Source organism: Taeniopygia guttata, chromosome 2 (assembly GCF_048771995.1).
Source record: "Taeniopygia guttata chromosome 2, bTaeGut7.mat, whole genome shotgun sequence".
Lineage (NCBI taxonomy): Eukaryota > Metazoa > Chordata > Aves > Passeriformes > Estrildidae > Taeniopygia > Taeniopygia guttata.
Window position 1 is genome coordinate 35,278,459 of NC_133026.1, and position 22,232 is coordinate 35,300,690.

General features: G+C 36.9%; 1 protein-coding gene across 6 annotated transcripts in view; it reads right to left on the minus strand.

Annotated features, from left to right (window-relative positions):
- Window positions 1-22,232, minus strand: part of ANKRD28 (ankyrin repeat domain 28) — a 232,595-nt gene that overhangs the window by 66,530 nt on the left and 143,833 nt on the right. For 5 of the 6 annotated variants that reach the window (XR_012054566.1, XR_004366965.3, XM_032746737.3 and 2 more), the window contains one exon: window positions 7,159-7,242. Coding sequence is in view for 4 of the 6 variants with exons in the window: in XM_032746737.3 (XP_032602628.1) it covers window positions 7,159-7,242 (84 nt within the window). In the remaining 2 variants the exon portion in view is untranslated. Of the gene's footprint in view, window positions 1-7,158; window positions 7,243-8,333; window positions 10,073-22,232 lie in introns of those variants that run through there. The other variant, XM_032746735.3, reaches the window with a different exon arrangement.

A 22,232-nucleotide genomic window follows, 5' to 3' on the forward strand; every position in this document is an offset into this window, starting at 1 on the left:
TATACAGGAATGTTTTATTTCCTCTCCAAGCTCCTGCAGTTATTTCAGAGGCCTGTTCTCACCGTCATTTCATTATATGCCTACTGTTGTTAACATGAGGTAAAAGACTAAAAAAAAATAAGCTCACATTTTCTATGTAACTTGCAGGCATTTACATACAGGTATGCACATGTATGTCTTCTTTCAATATACAGTTCTTATTTGCAAGAAAACTGAGGGGGAAATGCTGCTTGAAAATCCAAAGGATGAAAATGAATTAAAATAACTAGCACCAAGCTCTAAGTTACAACATATCCTATGTTCTCATCATATTAAAAAGTTTTTCAAACTCACAAATACCTTTAATTTTATCCCCCAAATCTGCTATACTCTAAACTGAAGATAAAAACATATTACAAAGAAGGTTCAAACAAGCAGAAGCCTTTCTAGTGGAGAAAAAAAGGGCTACAAGGTTGAACAAATTTTAAAATAGATAATATGGGAAATTAGCAAGCTGTTTTAAAACAATTTTTCCTCTAGATTTGATTACTACAATGTGAAGATATAAATAGTAAGATACACACCAGCTATAAAAAAGCACATTACAAAAATAGGAAACTAAATTTGTCCTTATTCTATCTCTGAGGAAAAAAAAGTGTTCTCAATATAGCAGAAAACATGCAAATATTTCTATGCTCTTTCTTAATACCTCAAAAGTTACCATTTTCACTAAATACCTCTTTGCTGTGATTAGAGACTCAAGATATTACAACATTTTTGGAAAGAAGGCCTAAAATTCAAGTTTTATTTTAATAGGTCTGAACTGTGCACTTCTCCAAAATACTACTGCAGCTACACTTTCACAATGTCAGTCTACATGGTTCAAGTTACAATAACTACAGTGTCCAAGTTACAATAACTACAGTGTCTCTTTATTAAAAGCTTGCCTGCATTTGGAGACTAGCAAAAGACCCAATAAAAAAAACAGTGGCTGACACTTTAGAGAACAAAAATGCATAACTGATTGAAGCTCTTAAGCAATGGCAACAACTAAGAAACCAAAAGTGTTTAACCTGACCTATTAAAAAAGGAACTAAAAAAAATAAATAAATTGTGCTCTTCAGAATATTTTACAATTTTCTGGGCATCTTTTAAATTCTTCTCTCACATTCAAATGAGCAAACCAGACATTATGTCTGTCCTGCCAAGGAATACAGTAAGATGCTGCTCCACAGTAACAAATACTTTACTGCAAGTTTTTATTGCCAAGTCCAGTTGCCAGTGAAAAAGTCCTTCCTGTAAATCATCTGATTTGCCTGCAGGAATCTGACAAAATAGTTACCAACTGTGTGTGAGGCATGTCTGGGACAAATAGACTGGTTAGTAAACCCATAATCTCACCTCAGAAACACAACATGAAAAACTCTTCATAATTCCTGCTTTTGCTACATTACACTCATTTTTAACCACTGTTTACTCTCACCAGTTTGGGTACAAAAACCAGAGGGTAGCTTTGCTGTGACTGCCAGAAGCTTTCTCTAGAACCAAGAGGTGTTGCAGCTGAACTGGTTTAGAAAATTACTTCACTGCAAACATACTCTGAGTGCACCAAATCACAAACTACTATGAACTCCTTTTCTAGATCAATAGTGTCAGCATTCCTGAAGTGGAAAAGAGGACTGTTAGGCCAAGCCTGTCTTCCCATTGCTTTTATCTGACCCATATAAATCTCTGCAAAACTGCCAAAGTCTTCTCCCCTGTTCTCAAAATTATTTCCACTCCCTGTGAAAAACAGAATCTCTGAGTTTTGCCCTCACTAAAAGCACAGAAACATGTGGCGGAACAGCAGCCACCACTGTTTAAAGAGCATCACATATTAACCTGCTTTGAGAACTACTTCCAGTTGTTCCAACCAGCAAATTCTTATGCTAACAGTGACTTTAAGTTACAAAGGTACTGATAACAAAAGGCATAGCTCAAACACTATGCATATCAATTAATGCAGAAAAGTTTCTAGAAGCACAGATAAGTCAAACTAAAGTAAATTTACATTTATTGTCTACATGTATACTTTTTATAAAAATCAGACAAATACAAAAAAAATCCACATTGGTAATTGGTAAAATAATTGGCTAAAGAAACATCATGAACACAAAGGTAAGAAAATACCTAATGGTTATTTTTACTTCATTACAAATTATGGCTTCTCATTAATTTATTTTTAAGCAAGTCCATGATATTTACTGATGTAAGATTCTTTACACTGAGAAATATTTCCATGTAATTGCTGAATTAGAGAGCAATGACAATTTCCCAAAGAACAACATATATAAGAATTCTTTTAATGTGTGAAATAGACACAGGATTCATTTGCATGATCAGAACATCAAACTTTATTAGATCTTGTAGAATGTTCCATACTGCAGCTAAGTAATTCAGGCTTCCCTGTTCTACACTGCAAGTGTACAGAGAAACACCTGTTACTTCAGTAGTTCAGACTAGTATAAAAATGAAAGCCAAGTGACCATACATCCATTACCTATTTTTTTCTATTTAACCTCTTTTAGGGCTTTGCTGACCATAACCATAATCTCAAAGAATCTTTCTTGTTATTTAAACTGCACTGCAATTTTCATTATTCATTGTTAAATCACTAATATATTTGTTTGAGTCTCCTGGTACCCAGACTCGATGCTGTATAAGGAGTCCTGAAAAGCCAACTTTCTTCCTCTTTCAGAATACACAGTGACCTGCAGAGTAGGATAACCTGATGTTGTGTCTTACCCTAGAACAACATCCAGCAGCATTCTCCTACTATGCAAAAAACACAAAGAAGAAGTTATGCAAACCCACATTTGGCAGGACTGGGAATGCAGCCCACGTCTCTACTGGAACAGCTATCCATGGATCCACCCTACCACCAGTCAGATACAACTTTAGCCATCCTGTTTGTACCCAGCATTTCGTGCTACCAGATCATACCCCTTGTCAGTCCCACAAAAAAATTTGAGATTTATGGGCAACATTTCATTACTCTCTAATATAGGTGTGGGTTAGGGAGCACAGACAAAAGCTCATTTGGTTCCATACTATTGTTTCGGTTTTCCCTTCTAAAATAGCAGCACAGGCAAATTTTTACTTTGTGGTTACTTGCTACACAAAAAAGGCAATAAATTAGGAGCCAGGCTGGATAAATAACTCAGAACAGAAACCATACAGAGAACCCTGATCGCTACAGGGTAACAATGGCTGTAATAGTACAGTATGAAGAATTTAATTTCCCATTATTACGTTTTATGTTGGGAAAAAAACACCAACTCACACATAAAGCAGCTTTAGAACATTTCGTGGTTTAAATCTATTTTAATCTCACAAAGCAAATATAAAGTAAGATCCAGGTATTTCTTTTTAATTCACTTGTCACATATGTCAAAATTACTATTTTATATAGCAACAGTGTGCACTTTTGAGCATTGTGAGAGATCTGTGTGGTTTTGGGAATCCTCCAAAAAAAACCTTGTTTGGCTTTAGTATAAGAGCAAGGGGCACACTGACACCAGTTCCTGAGAGGATCAGATGTTTGTCCCCTCGGCTAAGATCAAGTGCAACAGGGTTATAAAAAATGCATATTGGGTTACCTAAAGTATCAATTTTCATGGCAAGAAATACTACCCTAATAGGTCTAAGAGGAGGAAAATTTGTTCTGATTTTGAACAATCACTTCAGTAGTCAGATTTGTAACCTTTAAATCATTATTGACACTGAGCTGGTATTCCCTTGAGAGAATCACATTCTTAACTAATAGCTGAGATGAAAGATTCCATTTTCATGATCTTTTAAACTAAATCTACATCATACAAGTTTTGATTACAAACAGAAATGGCAGAGTTTACAACAAAAACAGGTCTCCAAATCTTAAAAAAAAAAAGTCCAAACCAATACTAATTTATAAATGCAATGCTGAAAGCATTCAGTTAACTAAAACTAATTGCTGAGAAGTAGAAGTCAAACCAGCCACACTAATCTAATCAGCAAGAGCAGGAAATGTTGAGGCTCTCCATTAACTAATAGATATTAAATGTGTCCATTATCATGCAAGATTTTCCTTTCTGTTAAGTCCCAAAAGCTCAAGATGGTATCAAGAAATAATATTTTTTTAAACAAACAACAAACAGCATAGCAAAAGCCATGCTTGTAACAAAAACTCTGTACTGTTTGACATATGTGATGCATGTGATTTACACCCGATTCCCGAAAAAAGCAGCTACAGTTATTCAAGCTTTCTTGGGGAAAGGTGAGTGAGAAGCAAACCCACCCCCTCTGGTTTATTTTTCCATTAACTGGAGCCTCAGAAAAGTACACCTTCCAAACAATTTATTTGAACAAAATTCCTATAAATCAGTTTGATTATAAAGAGCTGAACATTTCCAGCTTGCAGGGAGGGTAAGCCTTTTTGAACCCCAGTTTATGCAGCTAGGGATACACTCAATTTGTTCTTTCTTCACCAAAGATTACAAGAGCAGACAGAATACAATACATACTTTCTAAATCTAAACTGAGCCTGTGACTCAAGAGGCTGGTGTGCCATGAACAGAGAACAATCTTCTTCCTGAAAAAAGGCCATTTGCTATTTGTACATCATCTTACAGTCACACACAGCAACTTAGAACCTGAAAGACTTTGTAAAAGTAAGAAGTTAAATTAAGCTAGATTAAACAGAAGGAAAAAATACCCACATTTCATCATAAAAAACGTTCCTAGATGAATGTCACTGTCACAACAAAGATGTACAACAGCCCTATCTTCAATTCACTTTGGGGCAAAATTAACTCACAGAACAGTCCTGCGTCTCCAGTTACAGAGTCCAGCCCATGCACAGGGGAAGGGAGGAAGGAAGGAATCTCAACCATTAGGATACAAACTGCAAAATAATTAGTTACTCTTGAGAGGGGGAAATGACTGCAGAGGCATTGGAGGGAGTGACTCTGGAATTCAAATAACTGTACTGAAATATTTGGATAGCGAAGTGGAAAAAAATCCAGTGTATACACTGGTCTAATACAATCCCCCAAAAACTGTCAAAACAGTCAATCCTGATTCTTCTATTTTTCAGGAATATAAATAACTACTGCATTTTCTTCACTTTTTCCCTCCTTCTGTCCACACCAATTTGTAACACAACTCAGGGGGCAACTCTGAATTTAGACTTATGTAGCGATATATTACCTCCAGCCAAGGGTATCTTCAACAAAAAACCCAAGGAAAGGAATAAACTGCACACAGACACACAGAAAAATGTATTAGGCTGTCTACTTCATTGTCTACCAGACAATGGGAGAATTTACATGCTCATTTAGTCCCAACAAACAGCATTTAAGGGATAAATGTAAATCTAATATTAAATACTGCAGCAGGATTGCCATGATAATAAACAGTGGTCATGTGTGATAAGCATCTCCCTATGCTGAAGAAGGTGGTTGTGAAAAAATGGCATATTTGTCCTGTGTGGACTCTAACCACACCTTGGGTGCTACTATGCTAACACCTACTGCAAACATGTTCTATTAAAGGGAGATGTATCCACAGAAATAAATTTAAAAAAAAACAACTATTTAAGACATAAAATGTAAAACCTTCCAGATTTTGACTATTCTTCCTACAATATAAGTACCTGGCAGCCTGAAGTAATTCTCTTCAAAAGCAGCAAAAAAAATGAGCTTTCCTATTTAAGCATGTCAGTTGACTTCCTATCTTCATATTTATTTGCAAGTGTTTGACAAAACTTGAGAAAGAACAAAACCCGACACCAAACCACTCCCACATACATACTGAAATACAGCAGAGGCTTTGGTAATACATAATAAAAAAAGGCAGAAAGATAGTAAACCTAACTTTGTTTACAAACTCTATAGCTATGAATGCTAAACCTGACTTAACAAATGACTGAATACAAAGTAACAACACTAATGATCTTCTAGAAATAAAAATGGCAATGTGACCAGAGCATAAGATGCAGACATGGGAAGGATACAAAACTAATGCTCTCATAGCTAAAAAGAATCTTAAGTTTTTTGGTATAATTCATCATACAGTCGTGCTTAAGGACATACAAAACTCCTGAAAGAGGATAAAAAGCCCAACCTTATCAAATAGAGCTTCAGATTTGACAGAAAATTTCTTTATATAGGGTTCTACTCAAGCTCTTCAAGACAATAGGAGAGCTCCCTTACACTGGGACTTTTCACATGGCATTTCTCAGCTGTAAATTCTACAGAATGCTTTTAAATGTCAAAGGAGACATACCAAACTAAATATTTGCTTTTGGTTTACATCTCCCCAGAAGAAAGTGCAAACAATCATTATGGTCTTAAATGGGCCCCTAGGTAGCAACTACATCTTAGCCTTTGCCTTTTAGCATCACTCTTGTTTTGAAGCATTTGGAGGAGAAAGAGCTATATACATTCCTGTAGCATAAACCCTAAATGGTTGGTGTTACCTTGCTGTAATAATCAAAGCAATTTCTAATCCATGTAAAGAGTTTATGCTATATTACCTTTCACAGTGTCAAACACGCCTACTAGAATTTTAATAGAAATACAGTAACTGCATGCTGTTCATATCTTGAATATCACCCAATGGAACAAACTTGGTACCATTTCAGTATAATTTTTATGTCTGCAGTGCCTGAGTTTGCAGCACTGCAAAAATAAAAATCCAGTTTCTCATTCTTACTAATACAATCATTAGGCTTCCCTTTTAAAAATCCACCATTAAATGTACCTACTGAAACCCCAGACTATGTTCTTAAATTGTCCAATGTATACTATATGCTATATTCAATTTTAAAACACTTCAAGTCTACATAGTATCAGACTCAACCAGTCTAGCTTTCTGCAAATTAGTCTGATGCAACTATATAAACAAAATCTGCAGTTACCCAGGCACTGCAGAACTAACATTTACAAGGAATATAAAATTTCACACAAATCTGCAAAGCTATACACCTGATTCCCAGTATTAAGTGCATGCATCAGCATTACTTAGTCTAGAATATAAAATGTACAGCTTAATAATTAGTAAAGTTTTAAGGACATTAGTACAGCAGAAAGATATAACAAACAAAACTAAAATATATTAAAAAATTAAAATCTATTCCAAGATAATTTTATTTGATTTTACCTGAAAATTAACATCTTCTTTCTTAAATATTAGTGCTCGAACTTCATCAGGATCTCCATTAAATATAGCTTGAACCAATGGTGGCTAAAATGAAGAAGAAACACAAAATAAAACCCCATTTTAGGTTTTAGTGATACACATACATTTTTTTTAATACATAACAGAAACCCAAAGTAATGACAAAAAAAACATTCCAGACAGTAAAACAAAGAAACCAGCACCAGTAATTAGAATCAAAGAAATTCCAAGTTTTAAAAACCTCAAACACACGGACATCCTCCAAGTCAATTAAATATATATGTGCGAGAAAAAAAAAGGAGCTGAGAAGACAAGCTTATAACAGCTGAAAAGAGAATGCCTTAGAACAAAATTAGGGTTGTCATTACATGCTGCAAATTCTATACAGTATAAGCAAACAATCCCCTTTTACATTAGCAAGTGACTCAAGTTACTGGAAGTCTTTCACCTGTTTAGACAGAGTGGGAAAGCAAAGTGCATCAGATAAGTATGGTAACAAATTCACACTCACACACATCTATTACTAAATATAGCAGGATTTCTTAGTAAGTAAGAAAAGCTGCTGAGGTATGCTAGCAAGATTTAAATCAGTCACTTGACAGAATAAAATAATTTAAAGCAATAAAAGCACAGTTCTCAGTGTTGATCATTTTCAGAAAGTGCTAACTTGAATCTAACTAATACCAAGATTGTGACTAATGTTAATTTTTATTTTAGCTTAGAATTACTCTTGTTTGCTATAACTATATACTCTATCAGTTCTCAAAATAAACACAGCATATGATTATAATACAATGATCACATCAGCTTCTAAAGCAGTACTGCATAAATGTACTATTGAAGATGAGAAGTGGAGCAGAGAAGCCCCTTTACTTCAAATACACTTCCCCAAGCCTTCTAAAACCCCACTGCTATTACACAAGAATGAAGACCTGTTCTTGCTGCACCATAAATAAGGTTACATGAAATAGAAAGGACCCTTGCAAGCATAAATTCTACCACTAAGTTTCAGCTTTTTCCATCTTTATTACATGCAGATTTTATCACCTTGTCTGGTTTCACCATTGTATGTATTCATCTTTATTTCAGGAATATAGCTATTGGCATTTGAGACAGCATTATAAGCAGGAAATCTGCCAACAAACAACATGCCTTACCAGCACGTTTCCAGAGGGTGATGGATGTACAGATACATTTTCCTGAGGTAAATTGGAAATAAATGCGGGAGAATCATCTTCCTCCTCCTCCAAAACAACAATACAGACTCGACTCATTCGATCCGTTTGAGGAAGCAAAAGCAAACAAGAAAATGCCAGCAAAGGTATTTTTGGAAGCTGACTGCAGGTATCACAATAGTGACCATAGAGGAAATACTTTCACCTGTTTCACAGGCCCTCACAAACTTGTGAGTGCTACTGCTGGTGTCTTAGCATCTAGAAAGGGACATTCCAATCCCCCCTCACACTTCATTTTCCAGACTGAAACACCATGAGATGTTCAAGACACTGCTGAAAAAGTTGTTCTTTATGAAATAAAAAGTCCCTAAGCATCGAAACCACAATAACAAAACCGTGGAACAGCTGATAAAAATATCCCAAGATCCAATTCCATTCGAACAGCACTCACTGTCGCACACAGCTGTCCTTTCAGAAGCAAATTTGCCTTTGTTAATGTCACAACTTCCACAGCGTCCTTCTACCCCCACAGTGAAGTCATTGTTGCAGAAGACACGACTCCGTCCTGCAGAGGACGGAACAAGGAACAATTGCCCCGAGAGAGACGGCTGCAGCTATTCCCACTCCTGCAAGGTCAGTTTAAATCAACCCTCAGAGGCTTTTTGGTGACTGAAAATAAACGTGCCTCCCGATCATCCTGCCATTCTCCAGCTTCCTTTCTCAATGTCAAAAACAGTCCAGAAAGAAAAACACATCTCGGTTCAGCAGTTATTCAGGACCTATTCAGAGGAAAAGAATTCTTTCCCATGCAAGAAAATAGCTGCAACGTGCAGCAGGGCTGCAGCACATTTACATGCAATGAGTCAGACCACAGGGACAATGAACTCCTTGAATAATATTGCGGGCTGAATCCAGCAGAAGCAGCGCAGCCGGTGCTACTCCGTCAGGGACACGAGCAATGCGGAGCGTTCATTTTTCCTTCACCAGGCAGTAGCTGTGGCTTCTCCATCAGGGAATGAGTAAGGCAGAAATACTGTCGAGGAGGAATGCTTCAGCAAAACAAGCTAGATACTGCACACAAAAGCTCAAATTACTGCCTTAGACGAGTTTCTGCAAAAGCAGTTCATCACTCAAGTGTTTCTTTTGATCACCATGTGAATGCAGTTCCCATGATAGTCTTCATTCAGATTGAGGGGGAGGAAAAAAAAGGAAGAAAAAAATCAGACTCTGTACATCTTCTCTGAGCCAACTTCTTTATCCGAACATCTGTCACTGCGCCAACCTGATTCTCCTCTTCAGTTACAGCTTCTGCTTATCAGTTTTCTTCCTTGACAAATTAAATTATACAATCAGCAGAGAGCCTTGTAAAGCGCAAAAACCAGCTTGTCTGTCCGAGGCGGCAGGAGCGGCGCACCCCGCAGTGCCACGGCAGCGCTGCCCCGAGCAGCAGCCTGGCGAGCGGCGCCTGCAGCCTGCCAGGGTGCAGTGCCGAGTAATGCTCACATGGCACACTCACCACAGCACCCAGCCACCGCTCCCAGGGTAACTTCCTCTGGCACCAAAAAAAACCCGCCTTTTGCTTTTTTTGGGGGCAGTCTTTGTAGCCCGCGCCAGATCGGTGACTAACGCAGCTGAAAACGTAAAAATTCTATAACTGAAGAAAGAGCGACTGTTTTAATATTTTCCACTAAAAGCCGCAAAGAAATGTGGTGTACTGGCTGTGCTGACTAACTACACTTTAGGCAGTAAACAATTCCAGCACTTTAACTGTTTTCATATGGCACTGGTCAGAGCAGCAAAACAGTTCTCACTTAACTCACTAAAGACAACAAATGCCCCACATAAATCCTCTGAAAATTAAATTAAAAGTAAAATCTTAAAGCAATAGGCTGACTATTAAAAAGCCAGCTATTAATGACCAAAGCCGTGGGTTTTTTGCAATTAGTACAGACAAACACAACCTCAGCTTTAAAAAAAATTACATTAAGTATAATTTAAATATAGTATTATTAAAATACACCATAATAATGAGGTATAATATGAAGCCCTACAACTTGCTGAATAAATACTTCAGCTTGAATCTGCCTAAATGGTGCTGGCTCGTGGGTGTATTATGTAAATGGCTTCTGTCAAAAGTTGCTGGATAAGCTTCAGTGTTACAGGAATAGAGGGAGGGTTTTTGCTCCTGCTGTGCAGCACGAAGGCAATTCTGATGTCCTCAGTGGCTGCTAAGAGCAGAATTTGTCAATGGTGAGCAAGTTTATAGCTCTTCAATAAAGTATTTGCACTCAAATTTCACGCACTAATCCAAGCAGAGAAAAGACAGGTTTAAATGGTGTGGTTTGGATATAAATAGACATACTGAATTCCCACCTTTGGGGGCTACAGACAGGAAAAGCTGACATGAACTCTTTTGCAAAAATGCCTACAGTAGCTTGATTGTAACATAATGAATTGCTTAAACACCTCCCTTTCCCCCTGACACTATGCAGGTGAAATGTACTAAGTGCAAAAGAGTACATTGGGCAAGGGCTCCCTGACCTCTAGAGTCCTGACCTGGCAGAATATAGCACCAGATTCTGATTCATCGTGACATTTCAGATTAAAATTTTTCAAGACTAACAAATAACTTTATAAATATATTCTGTTCATTACATAGAGTCTAGTTGTTTTGAAATCTCATCCTTTTGGTCTTAATTACAAAAAAAGCAATGATTTGTACACCACACTGCTTTGTTCTAGCATTTCAGTCATTTATTAAAAAGCAACAACACGGATTCACATGAATACATATAGCAACTCAAGTTCTTCTTGTCCACAGCAGAAATAATTCTAATAAACTATGGACATCCTCAAAGCTCAGCTGTTGCAACACCCTACTGTCTGCTATGGAACACAACAACCACAACACAGAAAATAGCTTGCTTTCTATTTGTGAAAAATGCCCTCAGGAACAGACACTTTGTCTTGTGTAACTAAACACGCATTTTAAAAAAAATTAAAACTCAAATTTTATCTGTAAAAGCAAAATACTGGCAAAATGCATATTCAGGCTTCATATGATACATACACACTTGCTAGATAATGGTTTTCCAGCTAAGCCCATACGTTCAGTGTAAATTAACACTTTTCAAGAGTCAGTACATTTATACAGTATGCAAATACCAAGGGTTCTATATGCTTTCTTTGGAATTACCAACTGGACACATTGCTAGATAGAGATAATGCCTAATTTAGTTCAAATTATCTGCATGTGGTCCATTTTTTACCTTTGTAATTAATGCTCCAAGGCAGCTAGAAATTCAATAGTTACCTTAAAAAAGTATGCTTTCACACTCAGTTAATTGTGAAAATTCAGAACATTTTAATTTACTCTGATAATTATTCTAGTGATCTTAGATATAATACAATTAATATAAATTATGTCCAAAAGCAAGTAAACATATATCTCACCTAACACTGTATGTTTTTGAATTGTGACATCACAACAGAGTTAAAAGCCAGTACATCACAGTTTGCATTAGAAAGACAACCAACACAACTGAGTCAATATTATATTGATTTCCATAGCAATCTAAGCCATGTAAGTAAGCAAAAACACCCTGCTCATGACAGGACTGTGTGTGTGCAATTGCTTCCATAACCAAAGGAAAACCCAGTTCTGGATATTTAATTTTTGCTCACAATTAACTGGCATTTCCCCCTTCAACCAAAAGCTGTGCCTTCACTTCAATGCAAACAGCATCTCTAATCACCTCTTCTTTCAACTGCAAAAAACCATCCAAGGCATCTTCTGGAGGGCAAAATGCAATTTCTAATGTCACCTAAAAGATCTTCTAAAACCCAAAAGCTGTTTAGAATTCTACTGTGAGAAACCAAACTAAGGTTTCAATTTTTCAGCAGCTTATCTAGACTAACAACTTTCTGTGTAGAAGAGTTAATAGCAACAGAAAATGAAAGCAGGGTAAATTCAAGATGATTAATTTAAGCTTCTGTTCCTCAAACTAATTTAGGAATCATAACAGAACTTTGCAAAGGTATAAAGAACATTGCTTCTCAAACAGTTTGGATTAATAAAACTTAAAATAACTGAAGACAGCAGGTCATCACCATCCACCTTCTCCAAATGTCATCTATTTCCAATACGAAAGCTTATGAAATGAGAAGCAGAAAAGAAGGCTTAAAAATGGCCTAACTTGAAAAAAAGAATGCCATGTCTACAGGGCTTTGGGTGGTGATCTGATGACCTCCACAAGATCTGTTAGTAAAGTAGTATCTCCACACTTAACTCTCAAATTTTAAGAAGTGCAATGATGATATGAATTTTTGTGAAAATAAAGGCTTTTTGTGTTTGCGTGGTAAGGGAAAAAAGTGTAATTTTCAAACTACACTTGTCTTTAAGTAAATCAAGTTTCAAGAGTCTCTAATGGGTGCATATAAAGAAAATATATTACAAGAATGCAACCCGCAGGTTAAAATACAGATGTCTGCCATCTACACTAGACAGAAAAAACATGAACTCTGAATCAGCTAAAAATAGCAACCTTTTCTATAGATCTGCCCTCTTCTCTAGAAACAAATGAGCAGAAGACTGTAGTAGGACTGCTGATAACACCAAAAACCGAAGGACTCAATATCAAAGAATCTACTCAGATAAAGATTTCTCTCTTGCCAATCAGCATTTACTAAGTTTTTTTCTGGGTTGAGGTTAATCCAACTGGTTTCAGGTAATATTTTGTATGATTAAAAGGATCTAGGTAAGGAAGACAATTGTTCTGTCAGGTTCCAGTAAAAATGAAAAAACTTAGAACCAAGTCATATATCAACTTTGCAAGGCAAATACCTAATCTGTGTATTTCTTCAGAAGACAAAGACTGCTTCTTTTAACAGCCACAGCTCTAAGTAAACAGGCATACTCCAGTATGAGCTGATTTTATCAAATACAGACAGAGATGAGTGTTCACCATCACCATGAATATAAGTAAGTTACAATACTTCTAGAATACTTTTCATGAGTCACTCATCTGAACTCCTCTGCTGTTTCCTCCCTACTCCTGAGGGAATGAGGTGGAGTCAGGAAAGAGAACAGTCTAAAGCAAGAAATTAGTACCTTTCTTCCCAGTTTTGTTCTGTTTATTCCAGAGCATCTGCATCTGCAGAATAGTTTTAACCCCTGGACTTCACAATTTTCCATCTAAGAACAAGCAAAACAGCTATGCTTGCACTTCATGATGCCACAGGCAATTCCTACTTTTTCTCATGCCATTATAAAGACTCTGTTAATCTAAAGAACTATTTCACATAGTCACATACTATCTTTGAACACTTGGTAATTAATAAAATCCAGTATCTGAAAAGCCATTTCAGCTGCAATTGAAACACAAAGAAGAAAAATAATCTAGCATTCATTCTACCTTTCTCAGTTGGAGCAACATAAGAAAAATTAATAATAAAAAATGTCTGTGTTTCAGACACAAACTTCAGTTGTACACTTAAACGCCCAGTAATGTGTTAAAAATATCATCTGACCAAAGAGCAGTAAAGCACCTTGAAAGTGTTAAAAGTCTACTAAGCAATTTGCTGTTTAAGAATTCTGTTCTATATATCTGAACAACACACCTGCAGACAGGCTCTTGGCTGAAGGACCATATGGCCATCACAGTACAACATAAGTAAATACCTGAAAAAAATTATCTCTGGTGTCCAAAATAAGGAGTCTAGCAATCAAACTGTGCACAGTCCAAAACCCAGAAAAGCAAATGCAACTCCTATTTCTCTTAAAAGAAAGTGAAAATATGAGGGTTCTGCATCTTCCAACATGTGTTCTAGCTAAGATATCACCTAACACACCTTCCTTTTAGGCCAGATTTAAATTCACTGGCAGGAGGAGGTACTTTGTGCACTTTCAACAACCCTGTAAATCAAAATCAACACTTCATTCTCACATTAACACACTGTACATAAAAGAAGTCCTCCAGTCTGTCTGAAGTCACAGTCTCAAGGTACTTTGTAGAAAATGTGTGCTCAGATTTATCAGCTGCACCCGACAGCAGCCACCTCTCTGTCTTTTGAGAAATAGAAGGCAGCTATTGCATCCAACAGCTTTTCTAAGTAACAACCACAGGAGTCTGACGGTGGTATTGTTAGTCTTGTGAAATTAACTAGAAGTCAAAACAACTCCTGTTTCAGGGAAGAGAGACCACAAAGAGGTGCACCTATCCACATATATTCTTATGAACAGTTAAGGTAAATTTGTATCCATGAAGAGAAGGACCTTGACAAACTGCTTTAGCTGCTGTGGTGTGGATTTTGGACAGAAGACAGGTTGTTTTTTTAAGCAATTTTTCTTTCTGGGAGAATATAAGTGAGAGAAGATGATTTCTGTTGGAAAATGGAGGAGATATTATCTTAAAATATCTGTTTAGTCAAAGAGAGAAGCAGGCAAAACATTTCAGCATTTGTTAAACCCACACAAACACAAAATGATTAGCTGTACACTTAAAGGTTTTTGCAAGCATGACAGCTTTAAAAAATGTTTTCACAATACAAAAAGCAAGGCCCACAGGTTTGTTGAAAGTATTTCTACCTGTTGGCAGAGCAAAGGCAGAAAAGACACTGATAGGAGCAAATCTTTTTGCCACCTTAGCCTCTTCCAGCTCATATCATGTCCTTAGCCAATTCCAGGTTTTGGCACTAAAAATGGCATCAATTACAATAATAACCACAGTATCCTTCCAGGAATAATTACTGAGGGCAGCAATTGCAGCTGTGCACACCAGTTCTAAAAGCAGAGTTGATGAAAACAAAACCAAAATCAAAGACTCAGTCTCAGCAGTCCCTGTTTGCTCTTTCACATGTCAACCACCCTCTCCCAGCACACCCAGCCTGTTGCTGGGAGTTGAGGCTGGACAGGAACGCCAGCAAGAGCAGAGCAAAAATAACAACCCAGACACATTGGAAGAACAACCCACTGTCACAGCTGGCACTGACAGCCTGATGCCTCAGGGAACAATGCTACTACATTTTCCCAAGGAGAAGAAACAGGTAACTTGGCTGGAGCAAATGAACAACTGCAGAATTCCTAATCATAGTTTGATATCATCCATCACCTTGCTTTGAAAGTGTTTATACCAATACTGTACACACTCCTATAAATTAACTAAAATATGATCCTACTAAATTATATTAGTGCAGCTGGTAAAGCAGCTAAGAGAATTCCCTTTGGGCCTGTGGGTGCGTGCATACACTGAGAAGAATTAGTACATCTCCTTTGATCTACTTTTCTACTGATCTATAGTCATACTCGAGATGAACAGAGGAAGTGCTGATTTTACATATTTCCACTTTGAAAATTTCTTCCTGCAATAGTGTTCCCGCAGAGAAAAAAAAAATCAAACTCATTATTCATTACAGAAAAACTAGCCCACATCACAGAAGGTCAACATAACATTGCCTTATTTTTCACCATGTAATAGGTTTGCTCTTCCCTCTTCAGTAGGAATTACGGGGCTTATTAATAGCATATAGGATTCAAGGACAGACACTATAACACACATAAGCACCACAAGCCTCTCAGAGACTGTATCCTTGAATACCAGAAATTCCTGGGGATTTTCTAATGTATGGCATAACACACTTCTGTCTCTGATGCAGTGAAACCAATTCTCTATGTTTGTATCCCAAGGAAAAGAAGCAATTCTCACCTGACAGCTTCTTACTCAAAAAAACCCTGAGCGTGATCTTTCATTGCTACATGGGAAAAGAACAAGTCCCAGTTTCCCTGGATTTGTATGCTTTTCTGGTTTGTTTTTGAACAAATTGCTGTTTCTCCAGCAAATGATTAGGAACACATTACATTTGGTCTGCAGGGCTCAGCTTCCCCACAGAGGCTCATTTAGCTGGATGGGCTATAAACCAATAACCTTTATCCTTTGCTCTTTTTCTAACCTTGGTTCTTTAGCTGGAAGGCTGGAAACCCCCTTAAAGGAAAGGCAGCACAATGCAAAACACCCAGATTCAGCACTGGACAGTGCTGGTGTTGAGACTGAAAATGAGGAGGTTCTCACTGGAGCCAAGAAATCTGGCATAAAGTTTATCATTTCCTCATTAAAACTCTGTTGGGCTGCCATGCTGCTGAGCTTCTGAAGAAGAAAATGGTAGTTGGATAGATTTCTAGAAATGAGAATTACTCTGGTAATTATGGTGAGTAACCACTCTGATTCAATCCCAATCTCCACTATATTGATGGCACATAAAACCTTTCATTGCAGCATGTTTGAGCTTGGGATGACAGACAAATCAGTTAGCCCTTTCCAGGTTACATCAAGATTATCCTCCTAATACCATTCTTTAACACACATGTGCCCATTCTTTTCCTTTTCCCCTTCTCTTTCCCCTGTAAAATTCACTAGCTAATTTTTTCAGCACCATTTTAGTTAACACTGGAGTATGCATGGTTTTTGATGCTCCAAGTTATGTAGAAAGAGCAAGGAAACCTGAAATTGGCTAAGAGCATATGAAATTACAGAGATGTGGGTTCATAAAAAACACCTCAGTTTTGGAACAGTAGCAGGCAGCCATATAAAAATGCAACACAAATTCTAGCATTCTACAAGACATTCTACGCACTTGAAAAGCAATTTTCATGACTGAATTTTTATCCTATACCACTTAACATATTTTAGGCAGAAAAGTCAGTTATGCCAGTCAGAAGAGGACTTTCAAAGTTTATGTCACCAACCACATCAATCCTTGTGGGTAAGTTGCCATCGTTACAAAATGTTTGCTTTTATACATTTGTCCGGACTTCCTATGGAATTCCCGCATGACCAAAATCAGCAGTGGTTGGGAGTGCTCCACCAATATTTAGGAACTTGAGTCAGAAACACATACCACTACCACTCAGACTATTATCTGGGAAACACTAAAAAAAATGATTCATACCATTTTGAGCCATGGAAGGGAGGAAACAAACATCATATTCAACTATTTAAATCCTTCACTGATGACTCACATCAGTTTAGAACATTTCCAGAACCAAGTAACAAACAGCAGTTGCCTATTCAAAAAAATAAACAACACTGACAGACCTGCTTTCAACAGAAGCATTCAACTATCAGAGAATTAGTAAAATGGAAAGAGTTGGGTTTTTAATTTTTTTTGCCCCTCCACCTCTTCCTAAAGCACAAAGCCCAAGAAGCTCAGTGGATTTATCTCTGCTACCCAAGGTCAGAAAGCTCACCAACTTCCAACTGTTAATTATGCTTATTTAAGTTTGATTTTAGCAGTACTTACAAGAATCAGCTTGGATATGCTCCTACAGCAAACAGTGCATTACCTGTCTCATTCCAGCAATATTAGCAGGGTTTTATTTTAGTCCATGTTTTGCTTGGACTCACAGTTGTGTTATTTCAGCAGCAAATACTAACAAAATGTTAATCCAGTCACAGAAGCAATAAAATACAACCAATTAAAAGTGAGAAGTAATGAACACCCTGTGAAAAACTAAGAACCAGAGCAGAGCAGTGCACCCAAAGAAGTGTTAAACAGCACTATTGGATTCAGTGGTTAAATGACCAAAAGGGGAAATAACACGGGTTGGACTGAGGAACAAAGACAAAACCTAAGTAGGAGCAACTATACAGTACAGGCTGCTTTACCTCTACTAGAAGGGCATCAGGAAGAGAACACTTCCAAATCTGACCATCTTAGGGAAGGAAACTTTACTCAGCTTCAAATGTATGTCTGCTATTCACTCAGTCTGATAAGTAAAAGAATTAAAATGCACTATCTAGAGGAAATTATTTAGAATGACAGAGTGATAGCAGCATATATTTTCTAAGAGGACCACACAATTTCTGCTATTCAAAACAAAGTGCTGTTTTTTTTAAGAAGAAAAGGACTACAAAATCTGCTCTTTCAAAATACCTATTCAATACTTTTGTCATTACTGAAATTCCCCTAGTAGAAAGTTGAGGGAGTCCATAATCCTGAGGGAAGGAAGAGGCTGAATTATTTCACAGCTCTAAAAGAAAGCAGGAAAACTGTGGCCTTTAAAAGTTTCTGTTCAGATTTTCCTGCTCATTAGTCATGTGATGGCACAATCTGCCTACAACCCAGTGTCCCCCTCCCTGTTCCACCCAGGAATGAGTGCTGTTGCAGGGACAGAGGAGGCGAAAAGGGGGGCACACTTTAATGTGAGGGCTTTTTTCCCAGGATGGAATCTGGGAGGGAAAGGTCCTGCATACATTAAATTTTTTTAGAAGATTTAAAAGTTTTCTTTTAAAGAAAACTTTTTTAAAATCAGTTCTCTCTTGCAGTAGTTATAAGAGTTGAAGTTATAAGAGTTTAAATAAATATTTAACTATTATAATACTAAAAATGCATGTAACATTCCTACTAGTGCAATACTTTTAATTCAGTTTTGGATAGATAAGAATAGACTGTGACCACAGAAGCCACAGTTCAGCTGGCATGCTCAAATGTGAAATTTTGGTTTCCATACATACAGGAACTCAAAACACTGTATGTAAGTGAGCAAAATGAATCCCAGTTGCTATGGATACCATTTTTTTTTCTCTTTTCAGTATGTAAACAGTGTTACTATACACAAATTATTTTGATTATCTTTTTAAAAAATTGTGTGTGTCAATAGCTACTACAAGCATCAGGATTTACTGCTTGGGGAAAGCTAAACTTCCTAGAAGTTTTTAGGAACCCCTTACATCTCCCTCATATCCAAGAAAAAGCTCCTTTCTGGCAACTGAAAACGCTCCATAAAACACAGCTGGATGAAATCCACATATTCACACGCATACAGGCACTACTACAGGAAGAGAGAGCTCATCTAAAACTTCTGCAGCTGCCAAAATAGATGTGGCTTCTCCCAAACTGAGCAAGGAGAAACACAGCTGCAGACAAAAATCTTCCTTGCCTGCTTCAAACCTTCCAAGGAGTTCTCTCCACAATGCCCACAAGGGAAGCAGCTCTTCAGGAGGAGGGCTCTGACACATCACTACAGGATAAGACCTTTACCTTCACCGTGTACACAAACTTCACTCCTTAGTTACTTTTCCTATCATTTTTTCAATTCTATATTTAGAAGATTAAAAAGCACGTTGGTTAAAAAGTCTATTACCAAACGAAATTTCATAATATGCAACAGAGTATTACTTTAGAATGCGAATGAAATTCTTATCACTCTAGAAATCTGCTTGTTTGTTATTTGTAGGTTGGGTTTGGGGGTTTTTTGGTTTTGTTTGTTTTTTTTTTTTTTTCTTTCCTAACTGACATTTGAAAAAGTGTATTAGTCTGATTTTAACTGCTGGTCACCTGGTCACCAGACAGACTCTTCACTCCTCCCTTCCCCGCATGATCCTTGTGCATTCACATCCCTTTCCTGAGCCAGCACAGGCAACTTGTATGACCCAACTGTCCAACTGTCTCTATTTCCTTTTTTTTTTTTTTTTTTTTTGGTGGTGATTGGTGTGAGCCGGCTCACCACGGCCCTGCAGCTGCCACAGAGCAGTGGGAGTGTTCAAACTGCTCATTGCAACAGACAGTGATGAGACGGCTTTGCAAACCCACACCCATCCATCAAGCATGTATCAGAACTATTCCATTCCTTGTATTTTCCTTAAAATATCTCAAGATAGTTTTCTTGACACCTGAACTTTTCCAAACTTGGACACTATTACAACCAAGTATATCACTCCTTCAATGTTTTCCAATTACACAAAACCAATGTTATGCAAAGCATTACTAAGTTTCTCCTCCCATGATTCAATATGTAAATTGCTCCTGGCAAATTTCCATTTTTAAAAAAAGCATTTTGCAACATCGAAATTTCACAGACTGTGGTAATCAAACTGTCCCTGGCTTTATAAAGAAAATACTAGAGAATTTTAGACTTCGAAAAAGTAAACAAAACCAATTATGTATCCAGAATCCACACACAAGCAATTTTATGTATTAAATACAAACACAACAACATAGTTACAACTTTTACAAAGTTTCCAACATGACCTAAAACTTAAGAGTTTGAAAAAAAAATACCAAGCCCCCCACAATCAGGATTATTTTGTTTTGGGCTTCATGTTTTCCAAAATCTTCCTAACACTGACTTCAATTAGTGATTTATTCAATTAAGACGACACCTAGAGGACAACTTGAAAAGTAAATATTGGCATTACTAAGAGCCAACAAATTGCATTATAAAGGAATAGTATCATACAGAATCGGAAAGACGGTATCAAAATACAATACATAATACACACTACATATGAGCTGCATATTACTTATTCAAAATATTAAGAAAATTAACGTCTATACACCCTTGCCTCTAACACTCCTTTAGGACTAGGTATCTTAAAACCAACAAATAGCCAAACCCCACTCAGCAAATAAGTGGGTATAAAAAGGGAGAGTATTTGGTCAAGTTTTGTGGCAAAAAAGAGGCCACAGGGCATCTTGTGTGCAATTGTTTTCTACCTTTTCTTGGCAAGACAACTTTTATTTTGTAAAAGCATGATGAAAAACAGATACCAAATTTCTATAAAATATAAGTATGTTAGGAAGACTTCAATATTTAGTAACAAGAAGTCAGTAATATGGTTCGGAATAGTCCTATTTGTCTATATCTTACATAGCAAGCTGTGGAGTGTCTTCCCCAGAAAACATCTCATGCAACCAGCATGCTCATAATGCAGGGCCATGAAGAGAAAACACCACTGAACTCATTAATGGGCCTGCAAACTAAACTAGAGTCTAGAAATACATCAATAAACTTGCACATCTTGGTTAAAAAACACCATGTAGCTATGAAAATGTAACCTTTAAGTCATGCAGATATAAATCTTTTGAGTCTTGACTCAGCTGTTGCAACCTTGCCCCCTAGAGATTTATTTCAAGCTCTAGGAAATAAAGGCAACCATATTTTCATAAGAAGTGTTGATCACCCAAGTTTCTTTTTGGATATACACTGACACCTCATGGTCATTTAAAAAATACTTAAGGTCTACGCTCTCTTAGTTGTTTTTCTCTCTTTTTTAAAACCTCCAATTAATTTCTTTTTCTTCTAATGAAATGTTGTCCTCTTTAGAAATGTCAATCCTAATGACATTATTTGGTCTATTGCTCCCTTCCTCTTACTAAGAAACTACTCAGCATTAATTTTTCACGAGCAGTGAGGGACTCTGCCCCCCACAAACACTAAATCATGGAAGACAGAAGGACAAGGTACCTTTTCTCTCCAGCTTCAGACCCTGCAAACTGCAGGGAAGCAACCACAGCCACTATTACTCTTCACAGAACAGAGAGACCAGGAAGATAAATAGGACTACTGCCATATGAAGAATGAGACTGGAAATGTTCCTCCCCAAATGACAGAAATAGCCCTGGATAAATTTCCGGCACTATGCAAAAGCCTTTTACTCTTTGAAGTGCATGAAAACCTTCAAAGTTGCATACATGATTACCTAAGAATATTAATAAATTCACTACTTCCTCCAGATTCTCATACTGGAAGTAGAAGTGTGTTACTTTTCATTCTTTCCAACAGGATTACATGTTATGAAAAAAACGCCAAACCTCTGCAATTTCTTCCTTCTTGATTGAGAACTCTGTGGTATACCTATATAAATAGTCAAGTCTCACACTACATATCTCAAGACTGATAATCTGACAAACTACTCCTTGCTAACTAAAATTATACAGTCTTTAATTGTTAAAAATAAATAGTAATATATATGTAACAGGCCTGTAATGTTATTTGCTAGGGATATTACCAACTCTTTTAAAATACTGTAGAGCTAACTGAATTAATATTATCCAAGAAATGCTAATATCCACTGAAAAAAAGATTCATTCTTTTGAAATATTTAT